Source organism: Gallus gallus, chromosome 2 (assembly GCF_016699485.2).
Source record: "Gallus gallus isolate bGalGal1 chromosome 2, bGalGal1.mat.broiler.GRCg7b, whole genome shotgun sequence".
Classification (NCBI taxonomy): domain Eukaryota; kingdom Metazoa; phylum Chordata; class Aves; order Galliformes; family Phasianidae; genus Gallus; species Gallus gallus.
Genome location: NC_052533.1, coordinates 43,649,003 through 43,675,295, shown reverse-complemented (window position 1 = coordinate 43,675,295; position 26,293 = coordinate 43,649,003). Strand labels below are relative to the sequence as shown.

Here is a 26,293-nt window from a genome sequence, read left to right as displayed (position 1 = left end):
ATAATTAAAACAATTGAGTTACACTGCAAGTGTATCACAGTGGAGTTTCTATTCAGATTATTTCCAGACTAAGTAGTTACACATTAATTAACTGGTGTGGTGAGTTTGGGTAATAAAATGTTGCTCTTCCTGATAAACTCTCTACATAAAGAACAGGAAGCCTTACAAAATACAAATTTGCATATGTTAACTATGCACAGTATTTACATATATTAAAACATGCTCAGACATTCCTATGTCCAGTATTTCTCAGCCTGCAAACATTTCCTGAACAAAGCCACAACATATCCCTTCCTTCTGACTTCTCAACTATTCATAATACTGGTGCTTTCAAAGCTGATCGCTACTGCAATGCTAGGAACCATAAGCAATGAAAAGATCTCATTTCATACCTATTCTGCAGAAGCTCAGACTTCAACATCAATTATATTCTGCTCATCTTAAAGTGTTTCTAAAAAGCCCGAGGAAGACATAACGGTCTGTACATATAGGACATTTTTATTCTGGTAATAGTGTTTATTTTGCAGGAAATCCTTTTCTGGTGCAGTAAAATTAATTAAGTCTTCCATCACTTAAGGAAGTCTGACAGATTATAAATTTCACTTTTGTTATTTCTTATATATAACTACACCCATAGAACTCAGACCATAAGAATAATGCTCTGAATAAAGTGGAAATCTGTAATGTTGTCCTAAATTTTTCTCATAGACAAAGTTACAGTATATATACACCTTCCATCTCCTCCTCCTCCAAGGTTTTTAAAACAAAGTAAACATGTACAAAAGGAGTGCCCTGATTGCAGCTCTGAAAATGAACCACAGTGCTAGAAGTCACGCCCTGGAAAACACTCTGCAGAGCGGTAATGGTACAATTCACTTCTGTGACAACTTACTTAATATCTTTATTTTCATAGTTCACTTTTCATAAAGCAATGTTTATGCACAGTACCGTAAGTTCCAAACATGCCAAAGTTTTATGATCTTGCACTACAGCACTGTATGAGTCGTTCACAACTGAACAAGGGTAAAAGCAGTGATCTCAGCTCCCAGGGTATCAGCCTAGGGATTAATTCAACTTTGCCCATTTTCAACTTCTTAAGCCACTACCTACTGTACATATGCTTGTACGTAAGCATTAAGCAACGAACTTTCTTTACAGGAGTTCTCCTTGCTTAGTGTTCCTTCTCTTTAAGCAGTTAATCACCAATGAAAGCAGAAAACGCATCATTTTTTTCATTCAAGCTATTTTGACTGGATGAAGTTTTCGAATTGCAGCATGTAGCAAAGCTTGCAGCCCATTATGCTTGTAAGCTAAATGCTGGATAAAACAGCCCCTTTGCATAGACCATCTTAAGGATGAGACAATTAATCCTGTTACTGCAGATATTAGGAAACTGACTTTTCAGAAGGTTTATTTAAGTCAACTACTGCCACCATTTCAGCTGCATTAAATATCTGCTATGAAACAAGAATTAACTGATTCCATTGATCAGCGTTCTGCCCCACCTGCCATTTTGCATTGTTTTTGTCTGACTGGGGAGAAGGTGGAGAACACATATAGAATCACAGAATGGCTTGGGTTGGAAGGGACCTCAAGGATCATCAAGTTCCAACATCCCTTCCACAGACAGGGCGGCCAACTGCTAGCTCAAGTACTAGATCAGATTGCCCAGGGCCCTATCCAACCCAGACTCAAACACCTCCAGGGAAGAGTATCCACAGCCTCTCTGGGCAGCATATTCCAGCACATCACCACTCTCCTGGTAAAAAAAAACTTCCTCCTAACACCTAATCAAAATCTCTACTTTAAAACCAAAATCTTTTGAGCTCCACAGTGCCTCAATAACTACCTCAAACTACCTACCACTATAATTTATGTAAATCCACTACTATGCAAGTCTAACTACTACAGCTTTAGTTTGTCACCTACTGGCTTAATGCTCCGTAGACTATGTGAACATGCCACGCATTCAAAAGTGTAACAAAACTGCATTTTTGCATGAAGCTAGGAGGAGGGGAAAAGAATTATTTAATCATAAACTACATGCTTAATGGGAAACTAGAGGATGAATCACACTTAGCTGTACAAGAAAACCAGACAAGTCAGCATCCACAGTTGAAGAACACAGAGACACGAATCCATTCACCATGATAAAAGGATCTACCAGCTCAAACAAAAGAATGAAAAATGCATAAGGTCACAAGACTACAAGCTTTCTCTCCAGGCACAAACAGTACCTTTCTGTACAACAGTACGGTTGTATATACATATATACATATATGTATATATATGAACAAAAGAAAGAACAAGGGAACAAACCATCTTCACTAAATGCTCAGTGTTTGGTTCTTCACAAGTCTTTCTTAGAAATTCAAGCTGTGGAAAGATGATTTGACATCATCTTGTGATGCAGGCACACAGTAGCACAGACAGCACCACAATGAGTCAGAAAATATTCCCAAAAAAAGCAAATAAGGCAACATGCCTAAGCCTTTTACATTTTATCAACATAGACATTTCAGCTTCTTGCCAGAGAGATAACAAGCAAAAAGAAGTCTTGAAGTTTCACCAATATTTGATATTGTGACAAAGTACATGGACAAATTAACAAATGCAACTGCTGTTTTTGCTTATTTCCTTTCTTTACTAACCACCATGAAACTTGAAAACCAACAGTTCTCTTGCTGTTCACAACTGTAAGAGAATTACAGATATTTCAGAGGCAGTAACAAAAATAGTATAGCTTTATTTATTCTTCAGTAAAATGTATGAATTTTTGACTTACGGAAGTATTTCAAGGTCTCTTCTATTTGCTCAGTTGTTAAGTCAATATTTGCATCAGGAGAAATGAGAGGAGTATGAAGCCAGTCGTCGTGGTCATAACCATAGATTGTATCTGCTCTTAGCTTATAATGAGGCAGCTGTTCTTCCAGTAGACTGATGATTTCAACTTCAGGAAGATTGGTACTATTGCACACATCTGACAAAAGAAAGAGAAGACAATCTCTGTCAGTCACTTTAAACCAAGTATTATATGTATATAAGCTAGGAAATAGGCCAGTTTGAATCGATATCAAAAAGATTTTTCTTCATGAACAGCTTGATATTATTTAGAAAACAAGACTAACTCAAATTATCCCCAAATTAGATGTCTACTAGCACAAAATGGAAGGGTTTGCTATTTGGGATAAAAGACCCTACAGTGGGGACTCATATACTGAAAATACAGTTTTGGGAAGGGAGCAAAGTAGAGAGCAAGAGAGCAACAAAGTTGTAAAATTGTGGGTATGGCAAAAAAGGATACCACATTCAAGAATTTACATTTTTAAGTTTCACTTGACAGATTATTTTTAGTTTGCAAGTTCTATATTTCTCCTTAATTTCCTCCTTGACTGTAGTTGAGTATCGCTGAATTTTGCCTTCACTGCCAGCAGATTTTTCCCAAGAAGAAATCCAGGGCTGCAATAGCAAACTGTCACGACTCAGACTGAAGACTCACAGTAAAGCAGGCTGCAAGAGCTTCTAGAGCACCTTTCAACACCATCTCAACATGTATTCTGTGATATCAACCCTTCACATTCACAAGAAAATCAACTTCACGTTCAGTTTTAAAAACGAATGCTGAGGGCCATCAACAACTGCAAAAATGATGCGATTTACACTGGCAATTGAAACTTAGGAAAAGAGACAACAATTTTTTAATGTAGGAAACTTCAACATAAAACTTTTTCGCTGTGAGGACGGTAAAACATGGGAATAAGAGTCCAGAAAAGCTGAGGAATCACCATCTTTGGAGAGACTGAGAACTCACTTTGCCAAGGCCCTAAGGACCCAGTTTAAAAGGGTGTATTTGAGTAGAAGGTCCGGAGGTCCCCACCAACCTATATTCTCTTTGCTTTCATCAAGACTATGCTGCTACCTTTTGGACATATATAAGTGTTCTCCAAACCTCACTGCAGAAATGTATATACAAAGATTAGCAGAAGTGCTCATGTACAGCACTGCTATTTTTGTGGAGCTCTGGGCAAAGAGCAAGTCAGCCCACACATATCACTTCAAGAGGTCCTGCAGCAATTTACCAGATTAAGAGAGTACCAATTCACACGGAGAAACAAGACCTTATTCCCCTGCACCCACAGCTGCACACTGACTCTTAAGTACAAACCTTTCTTCTGCCTGGCTGTTTCCAAAATGCTGATCATGTCCACTTTTGTGGACAACTAAAGTGGACATGATCAGAGAAGCCAGCTGGTATTGTAAGAAACAACTCCTGCGGTAAACTAAACATTTTAAAGGTGCTTTTCTACATATCCTTACAAATATAAACATGAAGCCTATATACATATGGACTTCTGTATCTCTTTGAGTTACCTAATGCTCTCACTGTCAAGAATACAAGGTTGTTTTTTCTTGTTTTTTTTTTTCTTTTCCTGCTAAAATGCTACTTCTCTTGTGAAAAGTATTAAGGTCTGCACAACCTGACCAAGGTGGTCCTCCTGCAAACAGGAAAATAAAAAGTTTGAATTTTAGCTACTATTACTAAAGAAACTGAGTGACCTTACAGTTTCAAGCAAGTAGTTCTGTGTAGAGAAGAAGCTGGTTTGCTCTGTCATAAAATGTAGCCAAATAGCAAAAGCAAAAGGAGTTTTCATTAGAATCTGAGGGAAAAACACACACGCACACACACAAAAGAAATCCATACAGTTTTATTGTGGAAAAGAAATCCGTGTGAACACAGCAGGACATGCAGTAGAGAATCCAAAATTATACTGTAATACAAGTCGAGCAAGACACTTTCTTCTGCTTTACTATATAATAAATCTTGAGTGTTTCTACACAGTTCAAAGCCTAACAACGAAAAAGATAGATCTTCAAAGGCAACATATTCTGATGCTATTGGTATTAACCTCTATTGTGATTTTAAAATCTGTCTAACAGCAGGAAATAGGTGCAGGCTCTGATATAATCGCCTACTTAGGAAGAACAGGACACACTAATTATGGTTGTGTATGACTAAATGTTAGTTCACCATTTAAATCATAATTAAATCACCATTTAAATCATGGCAATACACTCAGTGCCACAGTCATGCAGTCTTCACTCTTCTTCCCCTTGCTTTTTTGAGGTGCTGGCACTTGATGTCACAAGTAGGTACAAAGGCTTCCAGTCTGTTCTGTTTTTTTTTAATGGTTCTGATTAATATTGCAAAGATAAACAAGTAAGATAAGCACTCTACTCAGAGCACCTGAGATACTATTCAAGCTTTATAATACTCAGGCTTTTCCTCTTGTCCTACATGGTAACCTCATTCTATTGAGTTAAACAGCATCATAAGCCTAAACCGATTAAGTGTGCATTAATATAAATGATTCAAGAAACTACAGTTGAAGTCACTCTGTTCAGATTTCTTTTTTCTGTAGTCTAAGTGATTTTCAACTTGTCATTTTCTGGGCAACCTCGGCTAACAGAAACTTCCACAAGCAAATTACAACCAATCTGAAGAACTAAATGTTTCTCTTGGGAGTTACAAACTCCTGATTCCTCCCAAAACATGAGTCATCACAGGTTTGGCTTTTGAAAGAAAAGAGTTAAGAAGAAAGACTTGCTAAGGCTCCTGCATACTGCAGAAGGCTATAGTTCGTGGCACTCCATAGGAATAAGTATGCAAAAACAAAGAAAATCTGTGAATTTGTTACATCTTTTTTGTTTTATTTTTGCAAGTAGTATGCCCCACTGCTTTGCTATCCTCATAGCTGAGATGTGGCACATGCAGGAACAGCCCTTCTCACCTCTTTTTAGTACAAAATTAACTTCTCCACATCCTATTTGTAAGAAGATAAGGAAGTTGCTCAGTGTGCTTTGTAGGATTTTCTGACATTACTCCTCCCCTTCCTCTGCATATTTTCTAAAGCAGATTAAACCAATTTCTTTCAGAGGCCTCCTTCTTGCTGAGTTAGATTCTGTATTTTTTTCCTACTGCTTAACTATCTTAGGTAATTATTAACATTCTTTCTTAACATGTTCCATATCTTCTTAGACGTTGGCATTTGACTGACCCGGGTATCTCCGCTTCTCTGGGCATCCTGGACTGGAGGAACTATGCCAGCACCTTTTTACCAGGCAATTCAACCTCAGCTCGAGTTAGCTTTTAATAACTGCCTTCTCCACTACTAATTAAAGCTATAAAGACAAAAGAAAGGATGAAGTACATGAGAAAGGTGGTGGAGAGACTGTGGAAATACACGTGGACAGATCTGAAGATCTCATTCTAAACAACACAGATCCTTTAAAGCAGTTGATCTGTCACTCTCCATTCCCTACCAGGCTTTTGAGTTTCACTTGCTCACAGTTTTGTCTGAATAGACAATTACGTATCATACTGTAAAAATAATACCTAGCTAGATTTATGAACAAGGAGTATCTCTTCAATTTTAGTATCAGTTTCACATAGAAGTATTGATAAATGAGAAAAGAAAAATAACAGAAGGGATAAGTAAAACAAACAAACCACACAGGAATACACACATGGAAAATAAGTTCTGTGATTCTCAAAGCCTGGTACTTGCAGGTTGGTTTTGTTTGTTTTTAGAAACAGTACACCACAGCTAACCCATACCGCCACTGCACGGAATATAAACTGTTCAGTTTAGGATCTGCTGAATTCTGGTCCAAACTGTCCTCAGTCTTTACGGTTTAACTGGTTTGTTTTCAAGCAGTCTCTCTCCTGTCAAGGTGAAAGGGCCTTCCAGGTCACTAAAGCACCTCTGAGCAGTGGGTACTGCCACCTGGTGCAAGAAGGGCCTTATTACCTGGTACCTTGACACCACAGCTGACAGATCCGCTGTTCCTCATGAGAGTTTTCTCTCTCCACACATGGACTACCAGTAGCTGTGCAGAACTAACCGTGTGCAGCCCTCACTGGATTACTTTTTTTTTCCTTCTTAAAAGGCTCTGAGACTGCAAGAAAGCTGCTCAGAAACTGTACAGAAGCCATACCACTCCTGGAGCACCATTCACCTCAGCTGTGGCCCTAACAGACATTGACACCATGCAAACAACTCAGAGCAGCTGTGCTACCCTGAAATGGCTCCTCTGAGAAACAGGGAGCAATTGCTGTGCAGAAGAGGCATGTTGAACAGAGCCACGCCAAGTTCTGGCCTTGGGGAACTGCTGTGCTGCCTCGCAACCTTCGAAGCACAAGTTTTGGTCAGCAGGTTGTATAATTCACCCGCCCTGAATGTCTTCCCAGAGACTCCACCGCATCCCAGCGCCTCCCACCTGCTGGTGCTCAGCCCACACGGGTACTCCACATTTCCTCTCCTTATAAAGGGAAAACAATTTGAAAACAAACAAGAAGTAAATAATAAATCATACTACAAAAATCAGAATAAAGAATACAGTAGCTGCACTCGGGCAAATTCTTGCATTTCCCACAAGAGAATTAGACCTTCCCAACTTGTCACAGCCTTTTCGCATGGTTGTAGAAAAATGATATAGATAAGAAACAGAAAGAAAAAGAGATAAGAGAAACAAGGAAATTCTCTGGAGAAAGCATGAAGAAGTCACCCCTTTACTTCCTGGAACTACCCATTCCTCTCCCTGTTCTACAACTGTGTTCCATTTCCCAACCCCCCCACATGCTATACTCCTCCTTGACATACAGCTCTCAAACACTTTAAACAGATGAACTTAAAAACCGTATGAAAACAGCTCATCAATAAGTAACAATTTTTCTTTCTTTCTTCCTTCAAAAGCACACAATACCTGAAAATGGGTCAACTCCAGTGCCAGCTATCTACTGGTTAGGTAGAAGGAAGCTTCTCTGCAGAATGGGGCTACTGCATGGAGGCTAAAGTCCAGCCACATGCAACACAAGCAATTAAAGTCCATCAACCCGAGCCCATCTCATGCTAAATACCAGTGAATCTTGACCACGAGTTTTGAAATAACATATGCATGCAGGGAATATGAACACAGACTCCATTCTGGTTTTCAGTTCTCAGAATCCGAAGATAAGTAAGCACTTGGGAATTCTGTAACCCCATATGTAAAATGACCAAACTCAATACTGTGTGTACCCTCAGACAACAGACCGCTATTTTCTGCTCTTAAAATAGGAAGTGCTCCATTTACAGTTCACAGTGTACTGCCCCAATTTCAAAAGGGTAAAGCCATATGCAGCCCCACAGTGACCAAACTTATTCCATTCCACCAGCTTGAGAAGCATCTGGAAATGCCTTTGGAGAAGGGTCATCTAATTCAGCTGGGCACCAACCAGGAGGCCGTAGCTACAGCAGCATTCTCCTTTGTTATCAGACGCAAGCCTAAAGTCTAGTCATATTCCTGGGATAAAATACAAGAAAAGCAGACACTTCCAGGCTGTGTGAAGCAGCCCGGGAGCATTATTAAGATGCTTCCTGCTAATTTAGACCATCATGGAATGAACTACTCAATAGTACCATGAACAGATCCATACAAATGGAAAGCAAGAGCATAGAGAAACTTCAATCTTGCAGTTAGCCTGCTTACTAGACTGCTAGGGAAAGACATACAGCCTGCAGTTGTCTGTTATTTGAGCTCTCAAGGCCCACTCAGAGACAGGCATTAAATACTAATTGGGGTCCAAATTACAAGCACGTCTTCGACATAAATTAACAAATTACTCTGCACGTTGACCTGTTACAGGTCAAAAATCCAAATCTACCATGTTATTCTTCAGTTCTAGGATGACAATAAGGCTAATTATACTGAAGTGTTACAAATGCTGCTGCTGAACTCATATACTGTTTGTAAAGCGTGTCATTAACTGCTAAGGCAAAGGAAGCAACTTATTCTTAACAATTCACCTTCCTCTCAACTCACTAACGTGAAAGATGGTTTTAGCACCCTAAGCATCACAAGTTTCACTGCTGACCACAAAGCCAAACTGAAGAAAGAAAAGCTTTTTAACAAGAAAGTTGTCTCATATCTTTAAAACTCAGCCTCGTCAGGCAACCCCAGCAGCTTCTGCATCTTGATTGGCATGACAGGATTTCAGAATTGCAAGTCCTGACACATCGTTAACCAGAGCTGGTTAAGCAGTGGTTCTTTGGCCTCCATCCATGGCAAATACCGCATCAAATTCAGTTTTTGAGGGGAAAATAAATCACCCCATGCCAGACTCTGAGAGTCCCACCCCAGGCTGCCACAGCTATGCTCCAGCTGGTCTGCATAACTCAATGGCAGCACAGCCCCTTCTCTGCAAGCTGAGCTCCCACCGGGCCTCACACACGTGGGGCATGTGCTGTGGAATGGCAGGGCAGGCAGCCACTGTGGCAGCTCTGTGGGCACACCATCACAGAGCAGGAACTTGGGAGGAGGACTTGAGACTCCACCACCTCCTTGGGCATCCTGTGCCAGTGCCTCACCACTATTTCTAAGAAGAAATTATTCCCAGTATCCAACCTCCCCCCTGGCACAACTTGAGGCCATTACCTCTTGTCCTATTCACTAGTTATTTAAGAGATTGACACCCACTGCCATACCAGGCACTAGCCAAGCCTGCGCGTGGTGTGGACAAGTCAAAGAACTCTCCTCCCACACAGTTCCCCAGACTCAACCTGTATCTGCACTTTTGTGCGTATAAAGCATTAGTATTTCCTGCTTGGCAGCTTCCTTGGTGGGAAATTCTACTTAAATTTAGTAACTGAAAGCATCTTGAAGAGGTAATCTGTGAGAAACTTGGCTGAGCAAAACACAACTGCTAAAAATAGGGACAAAACAGGGAATGCCAAGGCTAACAAAGATAAAACCTCTGCAAACTGCAGTTTCATTGTGAAGAATATCATTGTTTATTAGGTTAGAATGTCTCTGCTTGGTTTCATCCCACACGCACATTCCGGCTGAGTATAACAGAGTGAAACTGATCCTCATGAAGAGAGGCCGTTCAACCATGAGGTCCCTTCTACTGCGCATTAATGGAATCAACTGAAATGAATTTTGCTTCAGTATGGGAACGTTTCTCTCCCTACATGAATGCAGCCATATTAGGGCATTTGTTTTTATGTTTAACAGAAAATAAAAGGAAATTCTACCACTGCAGCCATTCTTCTAGAGCAAGAACAAAAGCTATTCATGCATCAAACGCATGCTGGCAGCACAGTGTTCAGCAGCAGTGAGAACAAACACATTCATTAACCACCAGGATCTCCTCGCCGCCAAGGCAGACAGAGAATGTCTCGAAAGGGCAAAAGAGCCCATTGATAAGTCACTGAGTACGGAAAACCCTGAAAAGCAATTGTCCTGCTTTTGCTTGTTTTTCGGCCCTGCTACAAGATGTGCCAGCCCCTGCACAACAGCTGTCAATAATGCTTTGGAATCACAAAGGAAAACAAAACAAGGATTGATTCTTAGGTAACTTGCTCTTTATAGATGTTGACTTTAAACAGGAAAAAAACGTTGCTTTAGGATGCATATATACATGTGTACCCAGGGAGGGCATGGCTACACTCTGATTGCATGCCAGTGAGACAAAATAGTGGAATAAGAGTATTTCCATATATTTAAATGCACCAATAAACAAAAAAAAAAAGTTTTTTTAGTCTTCCAGAACTCTTTATGTGTACCACAAAAGGGAAAAACAAACTACCACCAGGCACCTGCCCGTAGGAGTTAATTCTCCAAAGAACAATCCCAGAACACCAAAGAATGCTTACACATCCTGCTCTCCACTACCCTGAATAAACTCCACATTTAGCACCAACAGGTATGCTCCCTAAAGCATGAGAAATACAGTAAGTAAAATACATCACTCCAGATTTCAGCAATTCCTGCAGTCACTGTCATGCTGACTCTAGAATTGACAAGTAATACTAAAAAACATATACCTCCCTTTGCCTAGTATGATTCAAGCCAGCATGAAGGCTGGATAAGCAGCAGCAGAAAACTGCCTGGAAAAAAATATGCATAACAATTGAAAGAAAAAAGTGCAAACCTGAGATAGAGGTTGAGATAGTGTGACAACATAACACAGGAAGGGAGTGGGAAGGACACTAAGTTCTGGCAAGGAACAAACACTGGCAAACAGCTGATATGAAGCAGAAGTAAAAGGAGCAGGAGAAGCTGTGTGAAGTTTAGAGGCCACGATCCCCAGCTTTTATTTCAAGGAGAGACTGAGAGATGGGAGAGGAGAAGGATGGTGAGTGAAAGTGACGGGGTTTTTTCACGAGCATGGTAAGTAAGGTGAATGAAGAACTGATTACTCAAACCCTGCATAACTAGAACAAACACAGACAGAAACCGGTTGGAGATTGGTGTGAGTATCACTGTACACAGCCAGTAAAATCCATGCACTCACACGGTAATACAATCAGCAGATTTGAAAGGGACTCTGAATAAAAGTCGTGGACAGAGTCCAGTGCTAGTGGACACAAAGAGAACTAGGCAGGGCTGTACCCTCTAGACCTCTAGAACAAGTACAAGTTCTGTGTGATGGGGATACATGTGCTGAGAATAGATGGCTGAGAGCAGCTGCACATGGGCACATACCAGCATCTGTAATTGCTGCTGGAAGAGACAGACACAACTTTGTCACAAAGGTAGGGAAACTAGCAAAAAAAATCCTGTGGGCCCTGGAGATGCCCTTTAAAATGAAATGACTACAGAAGAAAAATGATCAGAATTATATAACTTACCGTAGGACAGCGGACCAAGTCATTACCATGAAGAGTGTTTCAATATTTGATGGAACGAAACGTTAGTTTTGTTTCATAGGAGACCACAATTAAAGCCTTACTAAGGAAAAAGGATGAAAATCCAGGGAAAATCTTTGCTGGCAGAAGCTTGTGCTAGGTTTGAGAGCAAGAGAAAGCTGGTTTCTCTCAATGCTAAGCATCCATCATTGGTAAGGAGGAACTTACGTGACCTGCAAGGTCAAATAACAGTAACTTTTCTCAGAGAGACCTCTCTGCTTGTATCAGAAATAGTGTGGCCAGCAGGAAGAGGGAAGTAATTATCCCCCTGTACTCAGCACTGGTGAGGCCGCACCTCGAGTACTGTGTCCAGTTTTGGGCCCCTCACTGTAAGAAAGACATCGAGGCCCTGGAGCGTGTCCAGAGGAGGGCAACAAAGCTCGTGAGGGGTCTGGAGCACAGGCCTTATGAAGAGCGGCTGAAGGAGCTGGGGTTGTTCAGTCTAGAGAAGAGGAGGCTCAGGGGAGACCTTATTGCTCTCTATTACTACCTGAAGGGAGGTTGTAGTGAGCTGGGGGTCGGCCTCTTCTCTCGTGTGACTAGTGATAGGACTAGAGGGAATGGCTTCAAGCTGCGCCAGGGAAGATTCAGGCTGGACATTAGGAAATACTACTTCTCTGAAAGGGTGGTCAGGCACTGGAAGGGGCTGCCCAGAGGGGTGGTGGAGTCACCGAGCCTGGTGGTGTTCAAAGAGCGTCTGGATGTTGTGTTGAGGGACATGGTTTAGCGAGAACCATTGGTGAACAGCAAAATGGTTGGACTGGATGATCCTGTGGGTCTTTTCCAACCGTAGTGATTCTATGATTCTATGATGAGAGAAATAGAGATTATATGGTTTGATCTATCTAGTGATGTATTTTTTTTTTGTTCAGTAAGAATAGAGCTTACTGAGAAGCACTGAACACAAACAAGACACAGAAGTGGTTATCACCATAAATCATTCCCCAAGAACTCTCAGGGAATTGCCCAGAACTTGAAAGCCAGAGAACACACTCCCACATACTTTCAGAAAGAGTAATTATTATAATGGACAAATGAATTTTGCAAACTAATGAGGGAGCTAGGCAATTTAAATCACAGTCCATTCATTCCCTTCTTTTTCAGAGAAGGACGAAGAAAACCTGTGCAGCATATTAAACAGCGAGTTCTTTAATTACAAAGTACACTATGCTAAAACCACTGCAAATAGAGTGTTCAGATATGAAAAAAGCACCCAAAGATAACTTACTGAAGATAGTTTATGATCCTGTGTTAGATACATACTAAGAGAAACAAACAAAAAAATAAATAGTCAGAAATCCATTGGGATGGATGCCAGGGTGCCAGAAGAGTAACTTTATGCTCCAATGATATTTCAGATTTCCATCTGCATTGTACTCTCCCCTTCCAGAAGTACAGCACTTGTCTGATGATGGATGATGGAAAAGGCAATCTGATTAAGAGGCTTTTGTAATAATTGGATTATTTAGCAACTGACGCTTAGTGGTGATACTCCGCTCTATCCTATCAAGATTGCAGCCCTTCCCTCTTTACAAAAAGAAGAGGTGAGAAGAGGTGTAAGAATGAGGGGAAAGTCCCACCCCCGAGGTATTGTTACAGTCAACACCTACCTGACTGCAGGCCTCCAGGCCTGCACTGCAATTATAGGGAAAGACTTTCAGAAGCACTTTCGTTCCTTTCCCACGATAAAGAACGCTAGATGGTGCTATATTCGTGTCTGCATCTTTATGTTCTGGAATACTAGCAGCAAGAAAGTTCAAAGGCAAAAAAACAACTGGGACAAGATAGGTGCTTCACACGTGTAGTAGCAGAGCGATGTTTCCATGTTATACAGAGCTGTCCCACTGCCCATCAGCCTCAGAACCTGAAACTTCTCATTTAAATTGTGATAACAACAAAAAAAGAAATAATAATTCCAAAATATTTATTACACATAGCAGATACTGAATCCATTTACAGGTTTAATACTATTACTGTTTAGAAAGTGATCTTTTTCCCTGTTGTTGTCACACCAGCCCGCTCTCATGCAGCCGACTTCCCTGGCTATGCCAACACAGCTGCTTCCAAGCCACAGAGTGAAGCAGCCCAGAGATGTGAGCAACACCCACGTCACCTCTTCCACAGAAGTGAGGGACAGATTCTATCCAGACCAGCTGTCTAAAATACCTCAAAAATCACAGTGCCACAAAAATCTGCACACGTTTGTTGCTGGGGCAGGCTGGGGACAGGAAATGTTTAAGCCAAACTGTATCCAAGATAGCATACTTGGTAGAATGAGGCTGTGCAGTGCACCTTCAGCTGTAGCACATCTTCCCCTAGCTCCCATGCAGCAAAGACTGCACTGCTGACAGAGCACTGGAGTGCCTATCTGCTGCCAGCAGACAGAACAGATCCAAAGAAAGCTACAACAATTTTCAATCCTTTGAGCACCTCTAGCCTCCTTGAACATTAAAAAGCATACCACATTGGTAGGCTTAGGATACATCATGGCCAACTCCAATTTCACTGCCATTCACTGGTTACATTTGAGAAAGCATCAACCACAGAGCACTGCCACTCAATTCCCCAAGATGTGCTTGCTGTGTACAAGCCTTTATTTGCAAGAACTTTTGCAGAAAACTTTTACAACAAAATCTAGCTGTTAACTTTAGATTAAAAGAAAAGAGATCACCTCGATTGCTGTATTTGGAACTGTCTGCTCTTGGCTGAGTGAAGGCTCAGCATTAATGAAAAAACTACAGCATATGCAGACTTGGTATGAACAACTGCCTTCCTCTGGAGATCTTAAAATGCAAGTGGTGCTGACCTGCCAAGCCTACACAAAGAGTTCACATTAAAGCCTCTGACAATTCTTCCTCTCCTTGTGCCAGATGTATACAAAATATACCAGCGTTTATTACTGACCAAGAAGAGATTTTGCACATCAAGTACAATTTCCAACTCTCGGTCTTTGCCCTTCAACACCTTTACAAAGCAAAGAGTTGAAACTCAAAAAAAAAAGAAATCACTAAAAAATAGACAACAAACTATTTCTACAGCAAATCTTACTGTCTGGCCTCCAGGTCATGTAAATGGCACAAGTTTACTGCTGCAGAACAGATAACCAATACAAAAGCACTACACGATCAATCAGCAAACCACGTTTGGCTGACAGCTGAAAAAGATGTGATTCAGAAAGTACATCACGCTTGAACCAGCATGAGGTAGGATGACATGCACTGATCTCAATTTAACAAAAACTACTTTAAAGGAAAGTTAGAAAAAGGTAAAACAGAGTTGGAAGTTCAGGACACGGCCAACAGAACTTGCAGTAACAATAATTCTACAAGGAGCCTGGAAAACATAGCATAGAGGAATAACCAGGGTTGAGGAGCTATCTTTTGTTACCAAAAACTTTATATAGAAGCATGTCTGACTGAAAGTGACGTGCTGCATTGTGCGTTGCAAAAAGAACCGTAATGGTGTTTTAAAGAGGATGAAAATAAAGGTTATAATGGCAGGAACGAGCAATTCCAGAGGGCAAGCTGGCTGCAAAAAGCATCCTTCTCTAAGAAAGAAGCAGAAGGTTTCTCAAACACAAGCAGCTATTCTAACCAAATCATTTGTATGTCACCTTCAATTCTGGACTAGTCATCACGAATTTCATCTGCAGTATCTTAACAGGCACTGCAAGCCTCCTTTTACTGTTCACAGAAGTGCTGCCTGTACTGTTCTGTTGATAGTTATCCTTAAAGCCATCACTCCAAAGCAGTAACTGTCATCTCCTCACACTTCCCCTTCTGCATGGCATAGGTATGTATGCCATTACTGCTCCAGCATCCTGGAATGTAAAGAATAGAGGTATTCAGAGCATCGCTCCCCTCCTAACTTTCTTTTCTTGAGAATATCAACCCTTAACAAATACACAGCACGTAGGCTGAGTAAATTTAAGGTATACTACAGAAATATCTGCCAACAGACTTCACTGACCAGCCCTCTGACCTCAGAAGATTCTAGAAATGGCTGGAAGTTACTTGGGATACAGCTATCCGGCAGCCAATTAGAACAGCCCTGGTCTTATTTTTTGTTTATTTCAGTGCTCACATTTCTTTATGAAAACTCAGCTGGCTTCTCAAACATTCCCAGAAGACCCTGGAACTGACAAGGTCACTTGAAGCTAACAGGGTTCAGCTCAGCTAAAACCCAAGCATTTGGAATGGAAACTACCCATCATTTATTTCATGGCCATATCCAAGACTAAACTGAGCTACAGTGATTATTCAAGCACAAAAGAATTGGGTCAATTGACCACACAACTAAGAAGCTAATTCTGTTTAAAATGCTGTATTTAAACACACATTCCACTTATTTGTATGATCCGTATGATAAAAGGGCATTTAATCTTTCATACAACATGCAAAAGAAGCTCCTCCTCATACATAAACTTTTACAGTTTCAGGACTAACATGACAAAAAGCAGAATGGTTTTGAAAAGTGAAAAGATATACAGTCAAAACACTGGATGCTTCATATCATTTCTCCCATTCCCTTCTCCCACAAATGAATTCTTATGTTAACCTAAAAATCTCAGTTATGCTGAACATAACGTTAAGCTGCAGTACTCTCTTCCTCTCATTCCTGACTCTGCTGCCTTGCTTTCCAGACATGCTCCAAATGGTTCAGCTTCCCAAGCATGCAAGTATAGTATCCTGGTTTCACAGCTATCATCAGTTGAGCCCATTTGTGAAACCCCTAAGCCTTATAAAGAGTCAGCACTGAAAATTCAGGTACTAGTAAAACCCTCTACTAAGTAAGTAAAAACATGCAGAGCAGCAGCACCAACACCATCCACGGGCCAGATACAAGCTTAAGAACAGTAGCTTAACTACACATCCCCACAGCCTTCTCAAGGTAAAATATATGACTGCTTACCAGTAATGGTGCAGGCATCTCTGTACTCTCTGCAGTCTGGCACATCATCTTCCACTGCTTCGCTTACATAGTGCTCTTCATGAATGCCTGTGTCACAGGCTTGGACTGCATGGTTCAACAGCTCCGAGGGAGGCACAGTGGCGGCCAAAGTGCAGTCGTGCAAATCTGTGGCGTCCAGCTTGGCAGGTTTCAGAGGGTTGTACAAACTGCCATCAGGGGGACCAGCACTGGAGACTGGGTCTGGCTGGCAGAAATAGAACTCCTTCTCTTTGCTGGAGTCGGCTTCACAGAGTCTGCAAAACACAAAAGGAACAAGTGCTTAATTCAGGCCATTCCAAACGGCATAAATCAGAATAATTTTCTTTTCCTTAAGCACTAATTTAACCTGACAAATTCAGCAAATACTGAAAGCCAAGTACAGTATATAGAGCAGCTGTCTGTTTTTGCACCTTGCATGGTTGTACGGAGCAGAAAAGTGCTATTCCTTGTACAGTGTTATTTCCCAACAGCTAATTTTGCCTGACCCAACTTGGCATAAGCTTGGTCCAGCCACCTTGGCTCACTCACCACCCACCTCTCTCTCTCTCACTCAAGCTGAAAGAGAACTCTGTAAACCACAGGTCAGCCTCCTGCATGAGCCACCCCATGCAGCAGACAGGCTGCACATCACCGTACGTTTACTGATATTTCAGGAACATCAGCATTCGAAATTGCTTGTTACCAAACAATACAGAAAGGATTAGGATCTTAGTTTAATCCTCCCCCTATGCTTATTCACTCCACTGGGCCACCCCGCACAGCCTGGAGCTGCCTGCTCTGTTCCCATCTCTGCTCTTCCCTTTACACAAAAGGAACAGAAGTAAAGGCGCACTGCATTATAACAGTGTCTACTCATCGCTGCCCCTCAGTGCTTCCACCTCAAACTGGGGACAGAGTCCCTCAAAAGGGATATCAATGCACCAAGCAACAACAAATTGGACAAAGAAGAAAGAGGAGCAACTCCTAGCCAAAACCTCAGCTTAATTAGCATCTTACGAACAGGCCACAGAAGAACACCCAGACTACAGTGGAAAAGCAGAGAGCGAGTCAGCAAGAGCACAGAAATGCTTTGGTCAGCAAGCAAAAGGTATGGATGCAATTCAGTATGGATGCGCAGCAACATAATATGCTCTGTTTGGTGCTTCACGGCTGCCTGGGGTATTATATGAAAAAGTCTCTCTTTCATCTCTAACAGTCAAATAACATCATCTGGATGTATTTCTAAAGCTGAGGAGTTTGGCATCTCATTTTTCAGGCATTCCCAGTAAATAATGCTACTGCTTCACCTAAGTGCTTATGACTCTTTCTAGAATCTCTCTACAAGACTGAAGCATCTCCATCTAAACAGCCACGATGCACACTGTGCATTCCAGACCTCCTGGGGGAAAGTTTCAAGTAACTTTAGTGCACGATTTCCATCATTATAGCGATTTTCACACTCCTTTTTCTCAACCTTTTTTTGCCTCCCTTTCACTGCAGGCAGAAGAACAACGAAGCAAAATTCTCTTCTCTCCTCAGCGACGACTCATTTGCACTGAAATGTGAATACCACAACTGAAAAACTGGAAGGTAGTATTAACCCTAGGGAAAAAAAAAAATGAAGCCTCACACACAAAATGACATCCTGTAAGATTTTCCTCAGTGACATATATTTGTATTTCTGCATGGCACTGGATAGCCTGGAAATAGTTCTCATACTCAGAGGCTCAACACCTGTGTTTTTTAACAATCATAATAGCTACAGGAAGAGTTGAAATCCAATGATAGATTTATGATCCATACTCATGCAAATGGTGCCCTACCTCGGCTGCTGTGGGAAGGAAAACTTCACTCGAGTGTTCTAATAGGAAACCTTATAGTTCCCCTGCAGAGCATCCATTATCCCCGCACCGCAGCGAAGAACAATGGGGTCGCTTCGTACTGATTACTGCTAAATGGTCCCCATTCAAGTGGCTCCGTAGGAGCCAGAGGAGAGATTACTGATATTAGAAATCCGTAGTTTAAATTAAGTTGGAATTAAAATGCAAAGCTTCATTTTCTCTGTGTTGATGATAGAAACAGTTTAAGCTATAAACAAGAAAACACACGGACTGAGTAACTACATGAGCTCCATTTTGTCATAGTTGCTACCACACAGCTGCGATCCACGTTTGTTTTGGGAAATCGTTAGATAAATCTGATGTGAACAAGGGCATGGCTGGGAGTTGGCAACCAAATGTCAACAGGAGCGTTCATGCTCTTCTTGCCATGTTTCCCCCTCCTCCACGTGCCTTGCCTTGGCAACCCCTGAGAGCCAACACCATAAAAATACCACCAAATGAAACACGACTGAGAAACTGAGGTGCAAGCTGTGTGTACAAGTCTACAAGAGCTCAGATTCTCAAAACTCACTTGAAACTTTTCTGGGCACGCTGACACTCCGTGCCCGACATACCTGCCCGTCTCTGTGGATTCATGATGCTACATCCCACGCACTCCTGATTAAAACAACCTTCACCCAGAATGTAACACTGCAAATTGCATTAGAAGTTTGCAGCAAATGAGCTTTGTCTCCTTCCTTCACCCAAGTTAACATCCACATGAGGGACTCTGGGATGGGACTCTGTGCTATGGGACTCTGCTTCTTCCTCCTCCACTAGAGGTTACACCCCAATAGCTCAGCTTCTGCCCTTTATAGCTGCACTGTTGTGAGCAAATAAACAGACAGACATTCAGAAACAGCCATCCACCTCTTCCTTCACACAAGCTGTTTCACTGTTAGTACTTATGGAAACTATAAACAAACAGAGCTTCAAATACAAAGATAATAAAAATAACATCCCTTTCCCCCTACGCCCCCCCCCAAAAAAATAAGTCAGTTTGCCCGGTCTGTTGCAGAAACCCATGTAAAATCAATGTGAGAAAGTCAGACTCCGGATTAAGGCAGAGAATTTGCCTTGATGTTAGCATCTCGCATCGCAAAGGGAACAAAGCAGGAATAAATGCATATGCCTGTTCCCTCTCAGACCTCATGGAATATTCTCAGTTTCCACACACAGTGGGTAAAATGCTGTTTGGACTCTTATCTATGAAGTCCATAGAGGTACTGTTTGCATGCCCTCCCCAGCAGGGCAGATCTTAGCTACTGGATGAAGGGCACAGTCTCCACCACCACACCTTTAAACTTTCATCTAAATGTTCCTGTTGGAGAAAAGAAAAAACAAGTTACAGCTGAGAAGTATTTACCATACTCATAAGTCAGCCAGAAAGGGAGACAGACACCTCTATTCCCATGGAATATGAAAAAATCAGCATTCTTTTTAATCAGTCCCAACAGCATACACAGTGATCATAACTGGAAGACAATAAAAATGTCATTGCAGTGTTTCCTATTTACTCCTTCTGGCAGCCAAACAGGTACACAATTTGAAAGCCAAAGTATAACTTTTCTTGATGAAAAACCCATGCATGTAATTCCTTCTGCTCTGTATGTGAACAGCAGCAGTTTAAGATGGCTGTGTCTGCACGCAGGATTTAAATTCAACTCTTCTATTCAACCTAGTATGATTTAACTCAGCTTTTGCCACAGTGGCTGTATTGCACCATTCCTACCAGTCTAAACAAAATGACAGTTTGGGGTCAATAAACAGACCTGGGTCTCAAAAAGAACACTTATATTTGGGATGCGTTATTTCTTCATTGTAAACTTGTCTACAGAAAGATTGCAGTTCTCCAAAGTTTACCATTTATATGTTTTTAACCATGTCAGTTTACTGTGCAAAAACAATGATTTGCAAGAGAAACTTATGACAGTAGTCAACACAAATGTACCAAGGGGAAATCATGTCTGACCCACCTGATAGCCTGCTATAATGTCATGACTGGCTGGTTAGACAAGGGAAGAGCAGTGAACGTAGTCTATCCTGACTTCAGAGAAGCTTTTCACACTGTCTCCCATAACATCCTTGTAGGTAAGAAATATGGGGTAAATGAGTGGACAGTGAGGTGGTTTGAGAACTGGAGATGGCAAAGCTCAAAGGGTTGTAATCTGCAGCACAGAGTCTAATTGGAAGCCCGTAGCTAGCAGTGCTCCCCACGCAATGGTACTGGGTGCAGTCTCATTAAGCATCATCATCAATGACCTGGAGGAAGGGATAGAGTCCACCCTCAGCAAGTTTGCTGATGATATGAAGTGGGGAGGAGTGGCTGACACATCTGAAGGCTGTGCTGTCTTTCAGCAAGACCTGGACAGGCTCGGAAAGCCAGGTAGAGAGGAACTGTGTGAGGTTCAACAAGGGCAAGTACCTGCCCTGCACATGGGGAGGAATAACTACATGCATCAGTACCGGCTAGGGGCTGACCTGCTGGAAAGGAGCTCTGCAGAGAAGGACCTGGGTGTCCTGGAAAACAACAAGTTGGCCATGAGCCAGCACTGTGCCCTTGAGACCAAGGTGGCCAATGGGGCGCATTAAAAAGTGCATGGCTAACAGGTTGAGTGAATCGATCCTCCCTCTCTACTCTGTCCTGGTGAGGCTGCACCTGGAATGCTTTGTTCATTTCTGGGCCCCTCAATTCAAGAAAGACAGGGAACTTCTAGAGAGAGTCCAGCAGAGGGCCACAGAAATGACAAGGGGCCTGGAGCACATCTCTTATGAAGAAAGGCTGAGAGCTGGGGCTGCTCATTCAGAGGGAGAGAAGGTTGAGAGGGGATTTTATCAACTTAAAAATGTCTACAGGTCAAGTGTCAAGATGAGGGGGCCAGGCTCTTTTCAGCGGTGCACAATGACAGAACAAGGGAGCTATGGACACAAACTGAACCATGGGAAATTCCATCTGAACATGAAGAAAAACTTCATTACTGTGAGGGTGACAGAGCACTGGAACAAGCTGCAGGAGGAGGCTGTGGAGACTCCTTCTCTGGAAATATTCAAAACCTATGTGGATGTTTTCCTGTGTAATCTACTATAGGGAATCTGCTGTAGTAGGTGATTGGGACTGGATCAATCACATCCATAGGTCCCTTCCAGCTCCTATGATTCTGTGGTTCTGTAAAACTTGAACGTCAAAAGAACAGCAACACAAGCATGAAGACTTGTTCCTGCAGACCTCCTCTGAACCACATAAAGATTTTGGTTTAATCCAATAAATGCTTAAAATCCAAAGTTCACAAGCCTAGCTATAGGAAATGCTTGAATTCTACATACACCAAATACTACTGTCATCTAATAGTAAGTCTATCTACATAATAGTTTGGATGATGTGACTGCAGGGCAATATGAAGACTTAACCAAAAAGTGAACTGCAGTGTACTTGTGGTAGCTTTGACTACAAAAGAAAAAAAAAAAGATCAAAATTGACTTGTGGTTAGCCAGCACTACACTCTATATTGAAGAAGTTAGCCAGCTCTAACTACTAAGGCGAAACAGTTCAAAGCTGTTAGGCAATTACATCAGAGAATAGCCCAAATTTGGCAGTTCTGCGGTAAAGAAAAGAACAATTCTCCATGTCACTTAGTTTCTAGGTTCTGGCTATTAGAAGAAAAACCTTTGTCCATTTGCAAAGAGTTTTAGGGGAGGACAGTTGAGCCTCCCACAGCATGTATTTAATATAAACATAAATGAAATGCATCAGATGAGTGTGGGACAGCAAGTGGCTTAAAGTTTTCCTGCAGCCAGGATTAAACACATCCTAGCTTCGAATCTAATGACGCAAATGAGTTAATGTAGTTCTTCCCCCAAGAGCCACAAAAGAGATCGAATTATTCTCTGATGTGACTATCCAGAGACCAGCAATGCCAGCCATGCAGAATTTGTAACATTAGTCCCATTACCACCTTGGATTGCAGTGACAGCAATTGACTGCAGTCACAAAACGGGAACACGTACCACCAACACGCTATCCAAAAGCCACTGACTGCCTCTGTGCTGATTATTCAACTTCGAACATTTTTTAGTCAGCTTGATCAAACAACTGCAAATTCAGATAAATTGTTCTGTATACTCTCATACTTTATCTGTTAGTTTAAATCAAGAGCACAGTTTTGAAGCAAAACCATTTACTGTTGAGCTAGTTGGTTTCTCAGAACAACTTCACTTCACACGAGCTCAATTCATGTGAGGAATTGAGGAAGAGAACCTGAAAACTCTGCCACAGTGAGTACTTCAGATACAACCTCCTACCAAACAGGAACAGGATGAGGCTACAAGAAGGGCAACGAAACTGGTGAGTGGTTTGGAGCACAAATCTTATGGAGAGAGGCTGAGGGAGCTGGGATTATTTAGGCTGGAGAAGAGGAGGCTCAGGGGAGACCTCATTCCGCTCTACAACTTCCTGAAGGGAGGTTGTGATGAGGAGGGTTTTGGCCTCTTCTCCCAGGCAACAAACAGGACCTGAGAAAACGGTCACAAGTTGTACCAGAGGAGATTTAGATGAGACATAAGGAAAAGTTTTTTCTCCCAGAGAGCGGTCAGGCACTGGAATGACCCAGGGAGGTGGTAGAGTCACTGTCCCTGGCAGTGTTCAAGAGGTGTCTGGATGAGGAGCTACGAGAGATGGCTTAGTAGCTTGTGGAAGCAATGGTAATGGGAGGACAGCTGGACTAGATGGTCTTGTAGGTCCTCTCCAACCTTGTAATTCTATGATACAAATAACTATATGGGCTACATCATCGCTAGGCCATCTGAGCACATACTGACAATACTATTCTCCTCCAGAAAGCTTCAGGCTGCACAGATAGCGGGGGCATTCAGCGCAAGCTGCCAAACTAAATCTAATCTAAAGTAATCCACTCAAATCTATAATAAAGATTTGAGAAGTTACAGCACCAACAGCTTCTATCTACTCACCTACCCATACTGACCTTAGTTCTTGTTGATTTAGACAGAGCCTCTGGGTGCCACAGAATCAAGGAAGTTTTGCACTCAGCACCTGCAGGATCAGAGCTCGGTAGCTCCAGGCTAAGTCTGATGATTATATACTTCAGAGGGTTTCAGGGTGCGCAGATTTCTCCCTTTCATGTACTTGCAAGAGTCCCACCAGAAAGGTTTTCCCCTGTTTTGTACATCGTTTTGTAAATTCAATAAACAACTTATTTTACTAAGTCTGCTAAGTTTTACTAAGTTCTTTAAGAACCCTCAAGCTTCTTATTTACATCAAAAACTGTCTTCTGATGCAAAATACCCCATCCAGACACCGGAGTGAATCAAAGCCAGTTTTGATGTCTTCCCAATCGTGAAATAGATTAACATGCTCATATCCCCCTGTAATTCAGAATGAAGTTCTTGGTCTGTGCTTCAAAAATAATGGCTGTGTTGACCAAAGCAACTTAACAAGATTCAAGCAATCTGCTTGCAAGATACAAGTTAGTAAATTAAGGAGCACCTACAGTTTTTGCTGTTTTGTTTTTTGCATGTGTAAACTATTTCCCTTCTGATTTCCTCCCTATGTGAGCGGGTGGGCTTAAATGCCTATACCCATTTAAATATACTTTTTCAGACCATAAAAACTCAACTATTTGCAACAGAACTGACTTTGATGTAGACTCACTTTTAGTTAAAGACTGAATTTGATCCCAAATAATTTTGAGTTGATTTTATCTTGTGCTTTATTATATAACCTAATAAGATGGGTTTTATTTTCCATTAAGGAGCTAGGTTTTAAATATGTATGTAGAATGCTGACTGCTCAGACATAACTAGAGAGACACAAACAGTCCAAGTGTCACTTGTAAGTGACAGAGACAAGCAGTTTATTTACCATCCAGCAACTTACATAAAAATAAGTTCTGCATTTCTGATGTTAGAATATATTATTCCTTTAATTTGCTGCAAAATTGATCAAGCACCTTGGAAAACTTTAGACTATACCATTATTCAAAGCATCAAAGCCACGTGAGAAACTTTCAATGAAAAATCTTCCATAGGTTTCCATGGAGATAACACCACTCTCCCCCCCACCCCTTTCCTGCTTAATAGGGTTTTTGTGTCAGGCTTTGACTCAGGCAAAGCTATCTGCTGCCCCAACATCACACAGACCCTTCTACTCAAGCCCTGTACTACTTTTAAACTATTCTCTACACTTTTTTTTTTTTTTTGAGGCGGGTTGGAATCTTTTCAGTTAGCCAATTAAATAGGAATCACCTCCCAGAGTTGTGTCACATGTCCTGCTACAAAGGCCCTTCTTAAGGGTACGCTCTCCAAAGTACAGGCACTCCTATGTAGAATCACAGAATCTTTGCAGTTGGAAGGGACCCTCAAAGGTCATCTAGTCCAACTCCTCTGTAATGAACAGGGACACCTATAGCTACATCAGATGTTCAGAGTCTGATCCAGCCTGACCCTGAACATCTCCAGGGATGGGGCACCCACCACCTCTGTGGGCAACCTGCTTCTGTGCCTTACCACCCTTATCGTAAAAACACTCCTTCTTTAAGGCCCAACCCAAATTTCCCCTCTTCTAGTTTGAAACCATTTCCCCTTGTCCTATCATAACAGACCATGCTAAAGAGACTGTTACTTTCTTTCTTACAGCCCCCCTTAGTTACTGAAAGGCCGCTCTCAGGTCTCTACAGAGCCTTCTCTTCTCCAGGCTGAACAGCCCCAGCTCTCAGCCTCACAGGGGAGGTGTTCCATCCCTTGTGTCATTTTTGTGGCCCTCCTCTGGATGCGCTCCCACAGGTCCACGTCTCTCCTGTACTGAGGACTCCACATCCAAACACAGTACTCCAGGTGAGACCTCACCAGTGCAGAGCAGAGGTGCAGAGTTACCTCCCTTGCCCTGCTGACCACACTTCTTTGGATGCAATACAGAATAAAGTCAGCATTCTGCGTTGCAAGGACACATTGCTGCCTCAGGTCCACCTTGCAGTCCAGCAGTATCTCAGGGTCCTTTTTGGCAGGGCTGTGCTCCATCCTTACATCCTCCAGCTTGTACTGATAGTTGGGGTTGCTGTGACCCAGGTGCAAGACTTTACACTTGGATGTGTTGAACCTCAGGAGGTTCTCCTGGGCCCACTGCCCCAGCCCTGTCTAGGTCCCTCTGGATGGCATCCTGTCCCTTGGCATGTCAACTGCACCCCACAGCTTGGTGTCATCTGCAGCCTTGCTGAGCACTCGACCTCATCGTCAATGTCACTGATGAAGATATTGAAAAGCATCTGTCCCAGAACTGACCCCTGAGGGACACCATTCATCACTGATCTCCATCCAAACACTGAGCCATTGATTACCACCACTCTCTGAGTATGATCTCATCATCAGTTCCTCATCCACAGAACAATTCACCCATCAAATTCACGTCTTTCCAATTTGGAGAGAAGGATTTTATAGGAAACCGTGTCAAAGGCTTTACTTAAGTCTAGACAGATTACATCAGTAGCTCTTCTCTTGTCCGCCAATGCAGTTACACCATCATAAAACAGGACAGGGTTGGTCAGGCAAAACTGGTCCTTGGTGAAGCCATCTGGTTATTCCATAACACCTCCCTCTATTCGATGTGCATTAGCATAGCTTCCAGAAGGACCTGCTCCATGATCTTCACCAGTACTGAGGTAACAGTGCAAACAGGTCAGTAGTTCTTCGGGTCACCCTTCCTATCGCTCATAGAAGTGGGTGCAATGTCGTCTTTATCCAGTAACC

The 26,293-nt window shown here is 42.0% G+C and overlaps 1 protein-coding gene across 7 annotated transcripts in view; it reads right to left on the bottom strand.

The window, feature by feature from the left end:
* TRAK1 (trafficking kinesin protein 1) overlaps positions 1–26,293 on the bottom strand; it is a 131,077-nt gene that overhangs the window by 64,511 nt on the left and 40,273 nt on the right. For all 7 annotated transcript variants that reach the window (XM_046938177.1, XM_046938178.1, XM_040696040.2 and 4 more), the window contains exons 2-3: positions 16,641–16,933; positions 2,786–2,980 (exon numbers count right to left, since the gene is read on the bottom strand). Coding sequence is in view for 3 of the 7 variants with exons in the window: in XM_004939468.5 (XP_004939525.2) it covers positions 2,786–2,980; positions 16,641–16,933 (488 nt within the window). In the remaining 4 variants the exon portion in view is untranslated. The remainder of the gene's footprint in view (positions 1–2,785; positions 2,981–16,640; positions 16,934–26,293) is intronic.